General features: G+C 38.1%; 2 protein-coding genes across 2 annotated transcripts; both read right to left on the bottom strand.

Annotated features, from left to right (window-relative positions):
- Positions 1-771: 771 nt before the first annotated feature.
- On the bottom strand, positions 772-15,945 carry tmem201 (transmembrane protein 201). The gene is made up of 11 exons (XM_034145002.1): positions 15,191-15,945; positions 14,457-14,577; positions 14,180-14,368; positions 13,903-14,082; positions 11,846-12,210; positions 11,539-11,739; positions 7,493-7,713; positions 6,626-6,688; positions 5,843-6,133; positions 5,512-5,640; positions 772-4,875 (listed from the first exon to the last, which is right to left on the bottom strand). Exons 1-11 carry the CDS (start codon positions 15,508-15,510, stop codon positions 4,751-4,753), a joined length of 2,205 nt encoding a protein of 734 aa, XP_034000893.1. The 5' UTR covers positions 15,511-15,945; the 3' UTR covers positions 772-4,750.
- Positions 15,946-16,474: 529 nt separating this feature from the next.
- On the bottom strand, positions 16,475-17,839 carry foxl2l (forkhead box L2-like). The gene has a single exon (XM_034145116.1). It carries the CDS (start codon positions 17,768-17,770, stop codon positions 16,985-16,987), a length of 786 nt encoding a protein of 261 aa, XP_034001007.1. The 5' UTR covers positions 17,771-17,839; the 3' UTR covers positions 16,475-16,984.
- Positions 17,840-19,870: the final 2,031 nt, after the last annotated feature.

Below are 19,870 nucleotides of genomic sequence, written 5' to 3'. Positions count from 1 at the left end.
TCTCTTTAACTCCCGCCCCCCCCCATGTCATGAACAAAAAGGTAAAATATGTCCAAGTTACAGTTATTCATAATGTGAGAATGAGCTGCAGCAACATGCTATACAATATATATTTTATTTCTTTAATTTTCTTCAAAAGTCAACAAAGCAAGTAAACGACTCAGTCATTGATATTTTTATGATAGTTTGATTAAATGTTTGGGTTTTAGAACCAAAAAGTACCACAATGTAAATATATACAATCTTGTCGCACTTATAGTCCCTATAGTAAAAGTATAAAAGTATTAGTGGCAAAATGTACTTTAAGCATTACAAAAAGGATTAAATGCCAAAATATAGGTTTGCTATATAATACATTGATGTGTTAGTTGCAATTTACTGCTGTATTTTATTATTTTGAATCTATTTTGTAGATGAATCACAAACAAAAAGCAACTCGTTTTATAAGCTCATCAGATGTTTATCTAATATATATATATGTGTGTACAAGTATCAAATAGCTATCAAATAAATCAAAAGGAATAAAAAGTGAATATGTATTGCTAAAATGTTTTGAGTAATGCACAGTGGCATCAAATATAAATACTCAAGTCCTTTTACTTGATTAAAAGTTTAAGAGCAGTATTTGTACTGCACTTTGTACTTTGTTTAATTCCTCCTCTGGATTTGAACTGTTGGTCAGATAAAACCAATTAAATTAGTCACATCTGTCTTTGGGTATTAAGAAAGGGGCTTGGAACGTATTAAATAAACAGAATGAAAGAAATAAGGTCAAGTCAAACATCAAGTTTATTGTCAACAAATTAGGAAAGCTTCTTTAATTTGTCAATGACCTAATTGCTAGCTTCAAAGTATACGGAAGGTATCTCGTACTCAAATTTCTTGTAAATCAGACTGAGGTTAAGTATTTCCAGGTACTGTAGTGTCACTTCAAAGTCCAGCCCTCTGACATTTTTATATTAAAACAATTGAGGTTAAAATTGTGCAACCTCTTGTCAATGTGCTTTTAAGAATAGCCAACACATCATTAAAAAGAGATAGAACATTTCAGAATAGAAAGAATATACATTATACTTCGACTGAGAGTTGTCAAGCCAGCAGAAATAAAAAAAATAAAAATATCCAGAAAAGTCCCCAAAAATCCCCAATGAACATTGTTTTTCACGTTCATTTATCTTTCATTATTTAAGAAATGTTATGTCTGCAATCAAACTGATACTACATTGGGAAATCGTCCCCCCTTTTCATATTTCCATCGAAAACTGTAAAAGACTAAGTCAGTTTTGAAGCACTGTGAGCAATGGCACCGCCTATATGGAAGTGGAACATAAACCACAGTAGTACTACCATGAAAAGGGGAAATGCAGGGGCCAACATCAACAGCATGACATTACAACAATTTACTCAGTCAGTCGTTACACAAATACTTATTTGACTTGATATGTTTGCCTTACTGTGACTGGGTAAGACACATCATGGTAAATATAAACATGGTTAATATGTCAGATTGGTCTGCAGGTGTTAATCCTTCACATCTTGTAGCGCTGGTGAAAACAGGAAATGATTGTAGAGAAGAGAAACTTTTGGGTTTAACAGACTGAAAGTATCTACCTGCTTCCCACCCTTCAGTCAGTGAACTATTTTAAACTCTAAGCCCTGCCAGTAGTTGAGCCTTTTGTCATGTTTCTGACAAAAGGCTCAAATCTTCCTGCTTTTATAGGAACTCTGGTACGACAACGCTGTATGGGTCACAGAGTTCAGACAGTCATGCTGGAAATTAAATTAAAACTGAGGGTGTAACTAATGTAAATAATTATGACCCAGTTTAACTGGAAAATAGCAGTTCTATTTTAACACAGTAACACAGGAATCACCAGAATCGCTTCCTTTTTCTGTGCAAAAGGTTTTTTTTTTTTATAGGCTGACTATGTAATAGATGTGTTTACTGTCTTTGGGTTTACCCGGAGTGCTGTGCTGGGGGAGGGGAGGGGGGGTGAGTCAGGTCAATTTATATTGAAATCGCCAAATATTACAATCCCAAATTAGAAATCCTTCATCCAAGGTTGAGTTAAAGATGTCTCCCCTTGAGAGGGACAAAGTATTTAAGAACAGTCACACAAGGAATATACCTTTTTCATTTTGGAAGCGTCACAATAAGGCTTTAAATGAACAAGAGGATGTAAAGGGGATCAAGCTAAAGTAACAGTTAATGGCCGGATGCCATTATCAAAAGTTTGAATGATTTTAGTTCATTGATAGGACGATCATATGGCTCATGTAGTCAGCAAAAATATTAGTTTCCTTCAGATCTTTGTAAAAAATGTTTACCAGAAAGCTTAAATGTTTTAGTTTTCCACCCAGTTGATGTGATCAGATTGAAAATATACTATATATATAGATTGCCATTTTGTTAACCATCATGTGACAACTTGCACAAATAGGATTGTTCAGCAAAAACGTACACTTGTATTCTTATTTCATACCCGCCGAATACAAACATTTCCCAGCGTAACATTTATACATTTGATTGTGATGTGTTTGGAAAGCTTAGAGATGTGGAGGACATTTGTTGGCACAAATATGTAAGAATATGTTAGTGCACCCCTGTGCTATATCTACAAAAGCCTGTTTTAGGAATACACATAGTCCCTTCCTTATCAGCTGTCATACTCAGTCCATCATTGCTAAGGCAACATTTAAGATGTTTGTCTCCTATCAATGTAAACTCAATGCCAACTCTCAGTATAAAAGTGTCATAGTGGATTGTTCAACAAAGACACATAAATGTTAACAAAAAAGATGCTAGTTTTTGCAGATTAAGTTGACAGATTTAATTTTTGCTTATTGTATAGAAAACAGATTTATATACCTGGATAAAGAGCAGATACTTTATTTTTAAAAAGTATGGGTTAAGATGAAACACGCCAATTTTGTTCCTTACATTCACACAGAAAAAACATTTGCTCTGATGAACACAGTGGAATAACAACCATTTGATGCATGAGTAAGAGCACAGGTGTATATTTCTTCAAAATGGAAAACCTTGGTATTGACTTAATAGTAATGTGAAGTCCAGAAGAAAAAAGTACTTTCATTACTTTTTAAATAAAAACTCCAAAATAAATAAATTTTATATTTTACTGAAAACAATCCTCATTCAGTAAAGTTCAAACTTGTTGACAAAATATTTACATTTCAGCATGAACATGATCTTCCAATGAATGAGCCTCCTTTAGAGAGGAATACGTACGCCGGGTTACACATTCAGTACAAATGCACTAGTCTCCATACAGCATGTGAACAGGTTACAATACCTTTCAACAACAATTATTCAGTATAAAAGTTGTCTAATGATAAGTTTCCGAGTAATTTAGAGGTCTTTCAGTAGCACGTTTAAGTTTTCTCAGAAACTTAATTTTACATTTGTTACATACATTTTTACTTTGGTTCAAGATAAATTCAGAACACTTTTAATGACCTCAAATGACCTCAAAGTGTCTAAGAAAATCCACAAAACTCACCAAAAAAAGGATTCCTCTCAAATTAAGTGCATGTATTCAACAATACAATTACTTTAAGAAGGAAATAAACAAGATACAAATCTTTACATGTCCAAAATGTACAACTTTGTGTAGCTCAAGTTCAACATAAACACACACATCTGCGCTCTTCAGCTTTAAGAGAAGAATTTCAAGTCACACACAAAATAAAATCAAAAAATCAAAATACAACCATCAATCCACGAAATGCGGAAAACAAGTGCAAATGCATTCCAAATTATTATGTAGGTAAGTTTGTGTATATTATCGACGCAATAATAGAAATTCTGCATACATTAGTTCATAGCTCAGGAGTAAACTCGTATGCAAACATCATGTAAATGTGATCCATTTTTTATAGATGAGATTTTTAATATAAAGACATTGCACTTGGCCAGAGGAGTTTTGCCCCTTACAAACTACCCTCTGAACTGAGAATCTTTAAAAAAATAAAATAAAAAATTGTTCGGTGAAAGGTAACCATTTTAGTGAATGATCGTGACATGCATCACTTTATGTATGAGATATCAAATCAACATTATTTGTAAAAATGTTGACTGTAAAACAAAAAGATAAGGTCACCCCTCTTTTCTAGCTGAATATGCATATAAAGAAACTAACACCAGTGCTGTGAAGTACTGACATACAAAGTGAAAATGTGTTCAAATGTTCTAAATCTAAAACTGTAATTTTACACCAAACAAACGTTACATGCTGCTTAATGTTTCATATGTGGCTATTGTACTGGACCAGAAATGTAATTGAGTTGGGAGAGGTAATGCAGTCATTACAGTTCACAATAAGTAGGTAAGACATGACCCTCTGTGTTTAAGCAGCATCAACTCAACAGTACATGTTTAACTCAATGCACAGTATCAGTGCAAGAATTGAGCCTTTTAAATCAATAACACATGCACCTGCATTCATGTAAGAGGAGCATTGACAAACCAAAAAACAAGCCCAGATCAAAAATAATAAGAATTATAAGCAGTCATTAGTCATAAATTAAAAGGCATAATATCTGATTTCGCCACAGTTTTCTCGTAACTGAATGGGAGTTACGCTGGTGACAATCTGTCAGCTGACATCTGTCATTTTCCTTAATCATCAGCAGACAATAGGTAGCTGCCAGAGATCTAATGTTTTCTGGCATCACTGACCTACCTCCTGGTCCACAGACACACCAGGACTGTCAGAAGCCAGAGGGCGACTCACGAGAGCACAGAGCCATCAGCAGCTCCTCTCCAGTTGAGGTAGATGTAGACTGAGGCGAACACCAGGTTGGAGGTCAGGCTCACCATCAGGAGCCCAGGCCAGATCAGACGCCTAATGAAACCTGGAGAAGTCACGGTGAAAGTTAATTCATTTCATTAGAATCATCATCATTATGATGTGTCTTTTATACAGGTTTATTGTCAGCTAATACTTTTTGCTTTAGTGTCAACAGTTTTGAGGCAGTTTAAAGTGAATTATATGTGGGTAGGACCATTAAATGAGAGCAGTTTTGTTACAATTATATATTTGGACGGTTAACTTAGAGAAACTGAAGTTTGGGCACCACCTGGTGGCTACAGTTGGTCATTGGCACATGTGTTTTATTGTCGTTTTCAAAAATATTGTTTGGCTCTTGTATAAAATAAAAGGATCAAAATGTAGCAGAACATGAGACATGTATCAATTATTTGATTAGAAGTAAATACAATGCATTCAGGAAGTATTCAGACCCGTTAACTCATTCACATTATGCTGAAGCCTTATACTTAAATTATTGAAATAAATCTTTCCTCGTCAATCTTCATTCAGTACTCCATCATGCAACAAGAAAGGATTTATTATTAGAAAGAAAAAAATGAAGTACTGACATCAGTATGTTAGTGTAATTAATTTAGTCGGACATCCAGTTAGACAATAGCCATGAAACCAGAATGAAATGATGGTTTACGGCCTGCCATGTTTAAATCAGACTGCTGACCTTTGGGAGGAGTGCTGTTCTCAGGTCCCTGTGTGGTCGTACCAACAATGCATGCAGAGGAATCAGAGGAACTGCCCTGCTTCTCTTCCTCTTCAATCACACTGCCGTCCCTAAACAGAGAACTCAGATCTGCAAAGCAATAGATAAAACCGCAAATATATGAATACACTTTAAATATATTCACTCAGCAAAGAGACTAAACTGTATGTCGGTTTTGATATTGTTTGCCATCTGGTGGTTATATCATGAATGACAGTATGGTAGACAGCACAGCATTGAGATAAATCGCTAATACAAGGAACATTTCCCTTTTAACTCAAGCTGTACTTACCATTTTGGCTTTGAAAGGGAGATACGTCAGGGGATAAACAGCCACTGTAAATGGAAGAGGCCGAATTGAAATGGAAATGTGAAGAAGACACAGAGGGGGACATGAGCGTGGCTTCTTGCTCCCCTGAGAAAAGCCGGAGTTTTCGGCCGCTGATGTTGAGGCGGGCGGGGCTGATGAGGGGGCGCCGGAGTCTGGCAGAACCTGAACTGGACGTAACTGACCCGGCGACTGAGGGAGCTGGAGAGGGGCCCGGGGAGGATGGACGGCTCCCGGATATCAGTGAGAAGTAGTCTGTGCCAAAAAAAGACAGCGACAAATGTCAATTTAGTGTTCTGAAAGGGTAAGGAATTGGGTAAAATGCAGGGTTGAGGAGAAATCACAAAAGGCCTAGGATGTGGTCGAACATTTTTTTTTTCTTGTGGAGGTCTATACCCGAGTGAAATTACCTAGAAGTATCTAATGTAAGGAGCTGTTTAAATTCTCCGAAAGCTAAGGAAAGGTGCTTAAACACTTACTTTATTATCTCCTTTAGCATAGGGTATAATAGACCATACTTTACCAAAGGAAAGGAGATGATGGCATCCCAAAATAACTTTTCATGATACAACATTTGAAGATACACACCATTTGGCCATCAATAACAAAACCATTGCATGGTGTAGGTAGTCTGAATTTCTTAGCACAACTAATTCCTTATGTCTCCTTCAAATCTTTGCTTGACCACATGACGACAAGAGACGTCATTATTTTGACTATTGGACTGCAGCACAGGAGGTTTAGTACCTGAGGGTGGGGAGTCTTTGTAATGTGAGGCTGGTCTGCTTCCACTGAACAGGTAACCAGAATCTGAAAATAAAAAAAACATATACAATCATACTTTTCATCACAACCAGTAACCAGGGCTTTCCTTAAAGCAGAAGAAACACAATTTAAACCAAGAGAAGCTAATGTTGTATTTTTACTTAAGATAAAGCAGCAAATAGTCAAAACTGAGGCGCTGCACGACAGTTTTCAATTCAATCAATTATCCAAGGTGCTGAAGACTAGGTCATGTCAAGCATTTATTGAATTAACATTTCAGCTGTGCATTGAAAGCTTGAACTTCAGTAGGTGTAGCATCATGGTACTCCCATGAACAATGTCAAATGCACATTCTTAAATCTTAAAATGGATCTAAATTGACGGCAGATAAATTGACCAGTCTTTAATATCAGCCTAAATTAACTCATTGCATGTATATATGTATATGCTTGCAGGTTGGCCACTTAGTTATGTTTGGAAACAGTAGCGTGACCCAATTGTATGCCAAGCAGCAGAAACTGAAAGTAAAGCTACTGAATCGTATCAATCTAGATCTTGTCTGCATGCAAAGCAGCACATTGCAAGAAGCAGCTCAAGATCAAACATGTCTGAGCACATATGGGGAGCCACGCAACAAGAACTTTAGGCAGAAGTGAACCGAGTACTCCTGAAGTGCCCATCACTGATTTTTTGTTTGTTTTGAGACCACAAATGAATGACGTACAAATAACCAAAATCACACACAAGTCCCAACTAGAGATTATGCTAATAATAAGAAAGATGTGCCAGCATCAAGCATTTCGTTTTGAATCCATCTTCTAAAAGTGTATGGAATAATATTAATGTTACCTGTCCTGGTGAGGGGAGGGGTGGTGCCGAGGCGGAGGGCTCTGCTGAGGCGCCCCGGCAGAGAGGAGGGGGACGCCTTGCGCTCGCGAGGACTCTGTTGGCGGTTGAGGAGCTTGGAGAAGTTGGGCGGCAGGGTTGGGACGAAGGAGTCCACCAGCTCCGGAGAGAGCAAAGGAGGCTGGCTGCCGAAGGGGGGGGCTGCAGAGCTGCCTGCAAGGTATCTGCAACACAAGAGCAACGGTCTACTACCAAATTACAACAAAACTGCTTTGATGCTAAATAAAAAGCCTAGTTATACACTTGTGTATTTTTCCAAATAAGGACCCCACAAAGACAATTAAAATAGTGCTTTACAGAAAATTCCCCTTTTGTGATTTCTTGTGTAAAGTAATCAGGAAATTAGATTTATCATCAATGTACCAATTCAATTCTAAGATCAGAATAACAAAACTGGTAAAGTCTGCAATCAAATGAGTGGAGAAACTGTGTACCCCACATCTCTGTTATCCATTCAATGCGACCACTTTATAAGCACTGAAATGCTACTGCAGCTGTCGGACCACATGCAGCAGCTGATGGCTTCTTCAAAACAACAGCTCCAGGACAAATGCTGCCCAGCAATACAGACCAACTCGCTTTCATTTCCACAACTCACAATCAGTGGCCCATACATGTTATATCTCAAAAGTCGTCCTTAACAGTAGGCATGGCGAACGTTAAGTTGATGTTTCCTTTTGACTCAAATGTTGTGTAATTAAGCTACTCAAAATTAAAATTGGAAACATATACATGTGGACAGGGAGTTTGTGTTGAAAACAAACAGAGAAGACTTATCCTTTCAGCAGATGTTTATTACGTTCCATGTACAGCGTGAATTTATAGTATACAACGTCTTCAAACTGGAGCCTTACATTAAATGACAGAAAGACGTTCACTCTTAGCATATAGGCACTAAAGACATGGTACGTTTCATTGGATGGAGCATGTATGTTGCAGGAAACTATCGTCATGGACGGACCTCCATATCTGAGGCTACTATACATTATATAATCGCATAGTAAGCGATTAAATTGAGATATAGTTAATTAGCTTATTTAGGCTTTGGATTAAACTGGCAAATTATTGCTTTGAGTGTCAAGTTCCAAGATTTAGGTTAAATAACCTTTTATCTTTTAAGCCTTGAGTACTGAGTTAGTGTTTCTGCAACACACACAATGCTTAAACATTTAGGTAGTATACATACTGGATATTCATAGTGAAACAGTGCAGTAAAAACATGACATTCACAACAACAAAAAGTAGCTCTGAAGCCATCACTGGTAAACCATCACCACATGTTCATGGCGATGGTTTAATGCTACACTTGAGCTCGGCAGTTTAAATGTATGATTAACATAAATGTTTGATGTAACGATTCTAAAGCTAAATGCACGACATTAATGAAGGTTAACACTCTTATCAAGCAGATACAATAATTCACTAAAAACCACACACAAATAGCCAAATACTCAGACTCACTTCAAATACTATATATTATGCATATCATAGCATGACAAACATGCACAATGAAAATGTATAGCGGACACAAACTTCTAGCACAGCATGTAAAACTTTGGCAAAGACAATACATCTTACCATACATAAACAAAAAAGGTTAAAACATCTTACTTTGAGAACACACACATACACTCGAGTGTCATTGCACGTCTTTCATTGGTAAAAAAGAAAGAAAGAAGAAAAGTGTGTGTCCTACATAATTAACGAGACCTTTTTGGTTATCTTGAAGACGGAATAAAGCATGGAGTTGCTACAGATTAAATGTTATCTTTGTCAAGAGTTTAACATGCAGTTTGTCACATGACACCGTTTATATAAAAGGTAAAAAGGAAACTGAGTACATACTGATAGATGGTATGATGAATTAATAGCCATCACTTTCAAAACACCATCAAGAATAGTGAGTTGTACAACTAATAGCGGAGACGATACTTTCCCCATAACCTAAACATGATGTCTTAAAATGTGCAGCACTTTTATTCTAAAACAAAAAAATGTAAGCTTTGAAACTACTACCACCATATGGCTTGGGTTTGAGAACATAACTCCAACTAAAGGACAGCACCACATGCAATCCAAACCCCATAGTACAAAACTCACCAAATGCAATTTATAAAACACTTTCAACAGCTATTAGCTTGAAAAACCTTTTCACATTACTGTCATATAAATACATTTTTCCTTCACTTAATACATTCTAAACAAGTACAATAAAAAAAAACTATAAAAGAAAAAAATTAGCAAGAGCCAAAATGTTAGAGCATGCAACTAGTAGTCCATCAGTGTTTTAAATACATCAACATGCAAAGTGATTAAGGGAAGCTAAAGGGAAGCGCTAAAATAAATCTAATAATATTTGTTGCTGATGGTAACGACACATTTCCTAATTTAAACTTAAAACTATTAAAAGACTCTACTTCTATTGTACACACATTAAATGTTTGTGCGTTCAAGCACTGTCACAAAGGCTGCCGGACATTACCATTTGGACATGATCACCTACAGCAAATACCAAGACAAGCACCTGCCTGATCAATGGTCATCTTGAGGCACTAGTTTTTAAGCAATAGCTTTCAGCACATAGGAGAGTAACAGGAGAGTATTTTAACACAGTATATCTATTGTGGGTATAACTGGTTTAAAGTGAAAAAAACTGCGGAATTTAAGAAAAAAAACGGATTAAGGGATATTACAGCAATGGGACGGAGAGCATCGAAACAACAAGACTTTCAAACTCATAGCACCGTTCTTGGGACTGCCTTTTCCTTGCAGGAAAATGGCTAGATTTTCAAATTGCAATATGCAAATGAACCTGACGCTATCATAATGGTGAATTCCCATCGTTAATAAAAACGGTTACATTTACTAATCAAGATTTGTAAAATGTCTACCAACTGGATAAAAATGCAATGGTAGCCTCTATAGGAATAAATCCTGCTCAGCCTTAAAACAAATTGTTGTTGCAGCACTCATGTTGGAAGAGATTCCCAACAAACAACAGTTATAAATAAAAGTGGCTTCAAAGGACATACGATGAACACTTTCTGAAATGTCCAGGGCCATTCTTTGTTCAGAAATTGTAGATGACGTGGCGAAACACAGAAGGGAAGAGATTATTCAAAATAGCTATTGAACATGGCCTGCAGTGTATCGCAAACTAGTACTTCATGCAATGAGCTGTTTCGTATTTATATATAAAGTAATGATTTTCAATTCCACCGCTTCACCAGAGAGTTAATAAATAAGTGAGTACATTCAAAATGCTTTCAAACATTCTAACAGTGTAAAATACATTGCTAAGTTTAGTTGTTCAGAACTTAACGTTAACATGGCTAAATCGTTATGATTGGCTTAATAAGATATAGTCACAAATGCACATATGTTATAGTTAATAAGGAATTACGAAAGTAGTTAATACACACAATTAATGAGAGATTTTGGTACAATTTTCCCAAAAACACTTTCTGCAAAATCAGCACGAGATGAAAACGTATAATACTCTTTAAGTGTTTTTTTCTTCAAAACCCTTAATTCTTCATTTTGATTACATTTTTCATACAAGACTAGTCAGTTTCTCTCATTGAAACATTTTAACAATGAGAAAGTCAACATTAGTTAAACCAGAGATTGAGAATTGTGAGCCGTTCATATCATACCATCTTGTTTTAGTGTAACAAATTCCTTTACAACTAAATTAATTTCAGCCTGTGCTTGAGGGTGAGGTTTTGATGCGATTGAGCAAGAATCTCTGATTCTAGTTCCCATAATGGGCCACACACACCCTATGCTTTTAGTTTGCCATTCACGTCATAACCTCACAGTCATTCGCACATTGCAATAAAAAAAGTTGTTCCTTTACTGAACATTAAGAGATAATAGATTTTGGCTTCATCCTGGTTCTAAAAAACACCAACAATTATTGGAAAGAGGGCTCTTTACAAAAATCTATGTTTTAAACACAATAAAAAAATTACTGCTCAGATTCTGACCTTCGATATCTGGCTCTCCTTGGACCCAGTGGCTTGCGCGTTGCCACAGCAGCAGCAAAGCTGACTAGGCAACAGAGGCAGACGGTGCCGAGCTTGGCTGTTTCCGTCCAGCCGGAGGCATCAGTAAGGTAGATCTCTGCCAGGTGGAGGCATAGGATGAGGAACCAGAGCACAGATGCCACAGCATCAATTCTCCTCAACCTGAAAATGCAGCAACATATGAGCCGTCTGTTATTCTTTTGCCTAAAATAAACATGTCTGAGATTACTTTTCTTAAAAGGAAAACAAAGAAGCGAGGACTGCTTACCTCACAGGTCCTGCTAAGAAGATAGCAGTGAGACACGTCAACAGGCCAACACAGACTATAGCCAGCTGGTTGTTCTTTCCATGCTGCCACACCAGCTTGGCCTTATCTATGGCCTCATCTGGGATCAGCTCCAGCAGATCCTGCCACAAGGGCACGCCTCCACTGCTGTCATTGTTGGGGGCAGATTCATTGCTGGGCATAAGCTTCGGAGGAATAGCCCCACCACTTAATATCTGTGGGTCTCCAAGTGATGTATGCTGGTATGGCAAGGCACACAAAGATGTAGCGACTAGGAAAGCACATATGAAGAAGGTAAGGGCCCGTAACAGTATGACCTTCATGGGAGAGGACACAGCATGGGAGCTCTGCGGGAGAGAGGAGATTTTTGCAGTTAGAATCATGACATTTCACAACGTATGACTAACAAAGACGAATGTTGACATATTATAATAAGAGCAGGCAGCAATTCCTGGTGGAGGGTTTAGCCAATACAAGTTTTCACTTTCACACAAGACTAAGGGCCTTTCTCATTTCTCTAATTCCCCTCCTCGACTCCCCTCCTCCTATCCTCGTGTCTTAGTCCCGCCCATAGGAGATGCGACCGGAGGAATCGAGGAGGGGAACCGAGGAGAGAGGACGGGAAGCAGCAGGCGGTTAGAGAAATGAGAAATCCTCTCCTCTGAGCAGTCATTTTAAAGAGAAGTCCATTAATGATGACAGGAGGCACAGCCGTCTGTCTGATGGACAGAACTGTGTTCATGATGACTTGTATATTTACTTTTAATTCATTCACAGTGCGGTATAATGAGACAACAGGCTACAGATGCGGACATATACACACACACATATTATTTATATATATAAATATATACAATACACACAGCTCCTAAAGCATATAATATATCAGGATACAGCCGTTGTGTATTTTATTATGTGAAGCACTAAATGGTTTTAGAAAAATATCGACTGTTTGTAGATATCTACTAAACTAAAGCATACAAATAACGAATAAAGAGAGTAATGTAGGCCTGTTATACTGAGTGATATATATTATACACACTGTTCTGCTTTCTGCACGGACCTCACAGCTGTTCTCACTGTAAACATCGCGTCGCGATTCAAGCAGTTAATAAAATAATATCCAGGGGATGCATGCAGAGCTGTCATTGGTTGAGATAAGTCCGGCCGTGCGCCACGACTCTTTTAGACATCACTATTGCCGGAAATACATCCGCGGAGGATGCATCAGTGTATCCTCGATCATAGCTCCTCCAGAGAGCCTCCTCGATGCTCGGTCCTCGAAGTGTATTTAGAGAAATGAGATGTCCTTCAACATGGCGCGCTGAAATCCATTTCCGAGTCACTACCGGAGGACCGAGGATTCGAAGAGGGGAAATTAGAGAAATAAGAAAGGCCCTAAATCTTCGGTTGATTCCAATTAAAAACACTCAATATGCCAATTGTTTTGACACAGGTGGTTCTTTATAACTGGTGTTACAGAGCTGGTTGACAACTGGCTGTGTTAGCCCAGGTTTATCAGTTCAGGTTGGTGCAAATGCGCGTTTTTAAATTACAAACCAAGCTCATGCAATATAAACTGATCGTAAGTAGATTTATTTATTATGAGATAGTTAAGCGTACTTATTGGGGTTACAATAAGTAAAAAAGTGAGATAAATTCACGTATACAGCAAACATTTTTGAAGTTTCTGCTTACCAAGATTAAGTGAAAACTTAAGAAATGTTAAGCTTAAAGAGTGTTTAGTTTTTGTGGAAAATACAAAATTAAACAATGTGAGGACACATTTTCTTTATTACTATCACCTCAGTGAATATATAAAGATTTGACCATCAGATGTTCTAGAGAATGACAGTTAAAAAGTAATTGATTTAATAATTGGACAATTTATATACAGGTTGTTCATTGGTATGTAGCACTTGTGTGACCAACTGTTGTTACATATCTGGTATAATGACATTTTGTTGAAATGCACAGCTTAAGGTTACCCATCAAGCCTTACTTTGATCCATGTTAATGCATCGTTTGATTGCACTGACCTTTACAAAGCCCTTGTCGGTTTCTCCGCTGCGTCGAAGAGGATGGTTGAGGAGCACGGTTCGAAGGTGACGGTTTTGAAATTTGATGTAGTACTCCACTGCTGTCTGACATGGCTTGCATAACTTATATGTCTGCTCCAGGTGGTGCTTATAGGCTTCAATTTCCTCATCGTAGTTATCCTACAAATACAAAATAATAAATGTAGTGTTTACAGATGTCAGTCGTGGGAACCATAAAGACAGTGTTGCAGTGAATAGGGGAGAAAAAAGTACTTGCATCATTCCTTGGGATAAATGAGGCCAACTGTTTGATGACAAATGTCTGGTTCTTATTGCACTTCCTGCACAGGAGCATCTGACTGCTGACTGACTGCTGAGTCTTCGGTGTTGAGGGAAGGCTACCAGATACTCCATGGTTCAGATTCTCCATGAACTGAGCTGGTATGGGTTTGTTGTAATCCCCATTCTGAGAACAAGAGGGCAACACACATTTTACAGCAATGGCCAAAAAGTCTTCTGTAATGAATTATTAGTTATGTTTTTTTAAAACGTACCTCCTGAAAGCCATTGTATTGGTCGCAGTTTGGACAGTCCCAGCAGTTTCTGTTCCCAAAGGGTACCACATAGTTCTGGTTACAGAACCAGCAGTTCACATCTGCATGGGTCGGCTTCTTTCTGTAAATAAGAGGTATGGTTATTAAACGATGCACCATGACACTGTTAATAAAACCAGTTGATGTTTTTCTGATTAAGAGTTTTCCCACAGTGGCACACTACATGGTGCTTTCATTCCCCAGTATCACTATGATATTGAAAAGATACTCATTGTCTTATAAACTGAGTAAGTGGAGTACACATCAAAGTTCATGTTAATCTAATTGGAAGTGATTGACATGCAAACGTGTGTAAAGCCATGATGTTATAAATGTGAAGTAATTGTGTCCACATTGAATCAATATGTCACAAACGCATGCACAGAATACACCCAAAAACTAGAAAAATGTGTGTGTCCAAAGAACATCAGTAAAAGTCACCGTGTATCCAAACGTTAGAGCGGCACATAACTGCCTGGCTTCAAGTTATCTTGAATTAGCACAACTGCTAGCAAAGTTAGTGTTCATGCTAACGAAGATAAACAGACTCCTCTTGGGATATTGGAAACTTATTTATATATGTTATTGTTTCTCGAAGGCACATTTAAAAAAACTATACAACATGGTGTGCTTACGTCTTCGAACATCAGCGGGAATCAAGGTAAAAACACACAAGTTAAGAGCCTTCAAGTTACCTGGTGGCTAGTTTGTATATCAGCGCGCCAACGGCGACAGACGCCGTAGCTCCTACTCCGCTGTACATGAATTCCGGATATTCCAGCAGAAGCTGGGTAAAAGCCTCCATTTCCACCAAATATGCAGAAGTAAGTCGTTTAACAAAATACGAGAAATGTAACTTATGTGTTCGGTACCGCAAAACACGGCGCGAGAGCGCACGCGGCAAGCGATCCCCTTTTGTCAACGCCCATGTGCCGGAAACGGAATCTGCGTCACTGCCCGGACGAGTTCCAATAGTGTTATCAATTCCTTCATGTCGACTTTTACAGCCACTCATTACTGAACTATTACACACGTCTTATTGGGTGTATACGATTTGGGTTGTTATAAGAGTCTGTATTTGTTAAAACCAAAACAATCACACTTATGTTTGGTTACAAAAACCGCGTATATCAGTTGAGGGTGAGTATGATAGTGTTGGAATTAGTGATGGGACCGTTTCTATGTTTTTCCCTCGAAGCCTTGTACTGTGCTGTAACCTGTTTCCACATTGATTTCGGTCTTTCAAATCATAATAACCTCCTTAATATGACTTACTTATTTTGTTGCATCCTTACACGTATCACGTATTATGCCTACATTCATTCAGACAGTCTACTGTAAAATGTCGAGGTAGGCGACTGGCTACTTAACTTAATAGGCTAGTTGCTATTTACTGCAACTTTCATACTTTACTCCTCCACAATTAAGAATCAAATATTGAACTTCTACTCCATTGCATGTGCTGTAGAAAGTTAGTAACTATTGTCGTTGCAAATATTATATTATATATTGTATTATTTTATTATATTAAACATTACATATTAGGACTATAATATTAACTATAATCTACAAATTAATGTATGTGTATAGGTTAATTTTAGACAAAAGTAGTTATGTAACTTAAGGAGTAATAACCCAATTACTCAGTGATAAGTAATTTTACTTAAAGTGCTTTAGTTTAAGGTGACCTAAGTAAGTTTGATGCTTACTATTTTCACTTTTATTTGTTACGATTTTTTGAATACATGGCTTTTATAAGAGTATAGCCTATTTCAAGTATATTTGCTACTTATCACTGGTTATAGCAAGACATTTTTAGTATACAATTAGTTGTATCATTTAATCAAAGCTTATGTTGCGAGATGCATCAGTTTAAGTCATATCTGAAGCTTACACAAAAGGCCTTAATCTAAAAACTGTTAACAACTTAAAAGTTAAGTTGTTAAAGTTAAATGTGCATAATAATAAAAAGGAGTAAGTCAGTCAATAAGGGTATTTAATGCAAAAATAACATTTTATTTGAACAAACATGATGTATTTTTACATCAAGTAAACATTCACAATTGAATAAGAAAACTGATCAGTGCTCTGGTGTCACCAATTTTGCATAGCAGCTTGGAGCATTGGATGACCCAAGAGAAAATAAATAACACAAAATATAAAATGTAAAGGCCTATACAAAATGTTTGCATATTACAAGTGTAAAAATATAAAAACACAATTTGATTTGGTTGCTTCATAGATCTCTAACTTAAGAGGCATAAACTAAGCTTCTTCCTGCAATTTACACTTGATCTGTGCCATTTTAGAAGCAATGCGATTAGACAATACTTTCTTGGCATTTGAAACTGTGGCCTACCGAAGAAAACTTAACCAACAGCTTTTTAACAATGAATACACCGGATAACTTCACCTTATAAACGAATGGCAGTCCAACTGAAATGGTGAAACAGATAAACCTCAATGCTGGCTGTCAATAACTGCGAACCCTACTGGTCAAATGAATAAGCAAGCGGAACCTCCGTTTGCCGTGAATAGGTGTTGAGCTGCTGGTACGCCACCGACATGGTGCCTCCGCCGGGGCTCAGCGGCTGGGTCACTCCTCCGTAGGGAAAGCAGTTGTGGGGCACCAGCACCGGTGTGTGGCGGTGGTATGAGCCGTAGGGAGAGTGATGGGAGTGTGAGGGAGAGCAGTATGAACTCACGGGGCCGCTGGGGGGTACGCTGCGGGGGTGAGTGATGACCTGGGGCGTCTGGTATCCGGCCGGCTGGGGCAGGCTCCAGGAGCTGCTCACATAAGGCAGGTAGAACGGCTCGGGAAAGTCCACGGAGCTCCCGGTCAGGTAAGGCACACTCGGAGGTCTGTAGGGTCTCCTCACCCTCCGCCGCCGCCGGTAGTTCCCCTGGTCAAACATGTCCTCAAATGCGGGGTCAAGCATCCAATAGTTCCCTTTCCTGTCCCCTCCGTTCTCCCTGGGTATCTTGACGAAACACTCGTTCAGAGATAAGTTATGTCTTATGCTATTTTGCCACCCTTTTTTGTTGTTCTCATAGTAGGGGAACTTGGAGATGATGTAGTCGTATATCCCGCTGAGCGTCTGTCTCTTGTCGTGGCTGTCCTTGATGGCCATGGCAATGAGAGCAACGTATGAATACGGAGGTTTCTCCTGCTGGCCGGTCTCCTCCTCACATTTGGGCTCAGGCAGGGGCGAGTTGGAGCTGATGTCCAGGAGCTGCACTCCCTGGTCGGCGGGGGATTCCTCCTCTGCATCCATGGCTCAGGTATCCGCTTGTGCGTCCTGCTGCTGGCAAAAATCTGTGATCAGCTAAGAAAGGCAGCGCTATGATTGTGTCTGCAGGTGCACATATACTCCTCCCACAGGTACAAAGCACCACAGTTATCGCCTTCTTTCATCTCGCTGGGTTTCTCAAACTGTTTTTGCTACTTTCTGAGTCTACTGTGAAGTCTGTTTAGGTTGAAACAGGGGCCACAGGGATGTGTTCAAAATAGTCACATATTCCCACTTTGGAGTGAGGCGATCAAAGAGCAGGTGCCCTGTGTCTTTAAATGCATTGTGTTAGATATGAACTCTTGTCTTTGGATGAAAGCATGTTGCTGATTAACACATTTATTAAACATGTTATGTTCAGTTCATGCATAAGATCATTTTCTCTGCACAAATTGGCTCCCAGTCCCAGCTAAACTAAGACATTACAAATAATGATTATTTTAAATAATGATTATTTGGATATAATAGGTTATACTGTATAGCCTATCCAAAGCCTGTAGTCAGTCTGTTCTTGCAATCATTTTTATTAAGTTTTCCAATTATTATCTATGAGTATTTATATTTATTTTTTAGTTAGTTTTTATTTCATCAAGGAGATTCACCTCTTTCATAAAATAAATATGTATGAAATTAGCAACACCACATAAACATACTCGACAAGTAAAAGTCCTACTTTAAAAATGTTTCTTGATTTAAAAAGCACCAAAATTAAAAATACTTATTACAGAATTATGCATCTTTGATTAATGTATGTTACTGGATCATATCAATATCCCTTTAATGTTATATCTGATAAGGGTGAAATACATTTTATTGAGCCTACTTCATATACTTCTTGGTCATCATGTGTATTTCAATTAAGTATGCTTATCTTAGCCTACAATAATACATCATACTTTAAATGTGTTTTATTTTGTGTTATTAATCTCAAAACGCAGAGCAACTCAAATGATTTAATAAATAAAGTGCAGCAAAAAGTTAAATAACTGCCTCTGAATTGTATTAAAGTTCAAGTACCTTGTACTCATAGTTAAAAACAATACTAAATTATTATGGGGTGGCAGTATCTCACTCTGTGGAGACTTGGATTGGGAGCAATTAGTGTCGCTTGTAACTCCCACACATTATAGCTGCACGGTGCTCTTAGTTCAGTGTGAATATATGTGAAATTGGAAAGTCGATCCGATTTGAATCCTTTTTGTCTTCTTACAGTATTTACTATCCACCCATATACTGTATAATAGTGCTTTTTGTCACTGCTTTATGCCTTTAATTATTTCCGACACTTAGCATGTACAGAGAAGTATTGAGTCTTGCAGGTATCAGTGCAGCATACCACCCACATACAGTGAGGCATGAACAGCAGGCCTGTCCGCTGAGCGTGGCAGATAATGATCACCTGCTCTCAGCAGACAGTCTGTCTCCCCTGTACTGATAGGGAGACACAGATCTCAAAAAAGGGAGCAACAAGTGGAAAGACAACTATGTCTTTGGCAAGGAAGGCATTTTAGGTTGGCCATTGTTGTCAGATTACTGTCAGGGTACAGAGCTTTACTGAATATCTTTAAAATAAATGCTTAAGGAGATCCTCGTTTCATTAAATAAATAATAATTCTCTGGATTCCAATGGAGGGACAACAAACTTGGATTAGCTTTAATGAACAGAAAAACATGCAAAATACAAGAGGAATAGGCCAGATATTCAGCAATACATAAAGGTGCAACCTCTCAGTTTAACCACAGAAAGGACAATCCAGTGTTAACTGTTAAACAAAAATGCTACAGAAATACTTTGCTTCTAGTGATATGTTTTTACTAGTGTGTCCATTATGAACTTCTTTGTTTATTGAGAATAGTTAAAGCTCCCATGTCATGCTTTTCCGGTTATTACCCGTCCCCTTGTGTGTTATGAAGGTTTTTATGCATGTAAACGGTGTGCAGAGTCAAAACCCTCAAAGTACACCCTGTAGCGAGTAAAACTCTAACACAGAAAATACCTCCCCAAAACGCCTCGTTGGAGATACGTCACTGCCCATTTGAGTCTTCCATTTAGTTCCGGGTACCGCCTGATGTCATGCGGTACCC

The sequence above is a fragment of the Trematomus bernacchii genome, unplaced genomic scaffold (genome assembly GCF_902827165.1).
Source record: "Trematomus bernacchii unplaced genomic scaffold, fTreBer1.1, whole genome shotgun sequence".
NCBI classification, from domain to species: Eukaryota; Metazoa; Chordata; class Actinopteri; order Perciformes; family Nototheniidae; genus Trematomus; species Trematomus bernacchii.
The sequence above is the reverse complement of the archived record's forward strand: the minus strand, read 5'-3'. Positions and strand labels throughout refer to the sequence as shown.

Coding starts and splice junctions, on each gene's coding strand:
- tmem201 (XM_034145002.1), bottom strand. CDS start 15,510: ATGAGTGGCTGTAAAAGTCGACATGAAGGAATTGATAACACTATTGGA. Junction 6,689..7,492: donor CCCTCCCCTCACCAGGACAG/GTAACATTAATA, acceptor TTTTATTTTCAG/ATTCTGGTTACCTGTTCAGT. Junction 6,134..6,625: donor CAAAGACTCCCCACCCTCAG/GTACTAAACCTC, acceptor TTTTTGGCACAG/ACTACTTCTCACTGATATCC.
- foxl2l (XM_034145116.1), bottom strand. CDS start 17,770: ATGGATGCAGAGGAGGAATCCCCCGCCGACCAGGGAGTGCAGCTCCTG.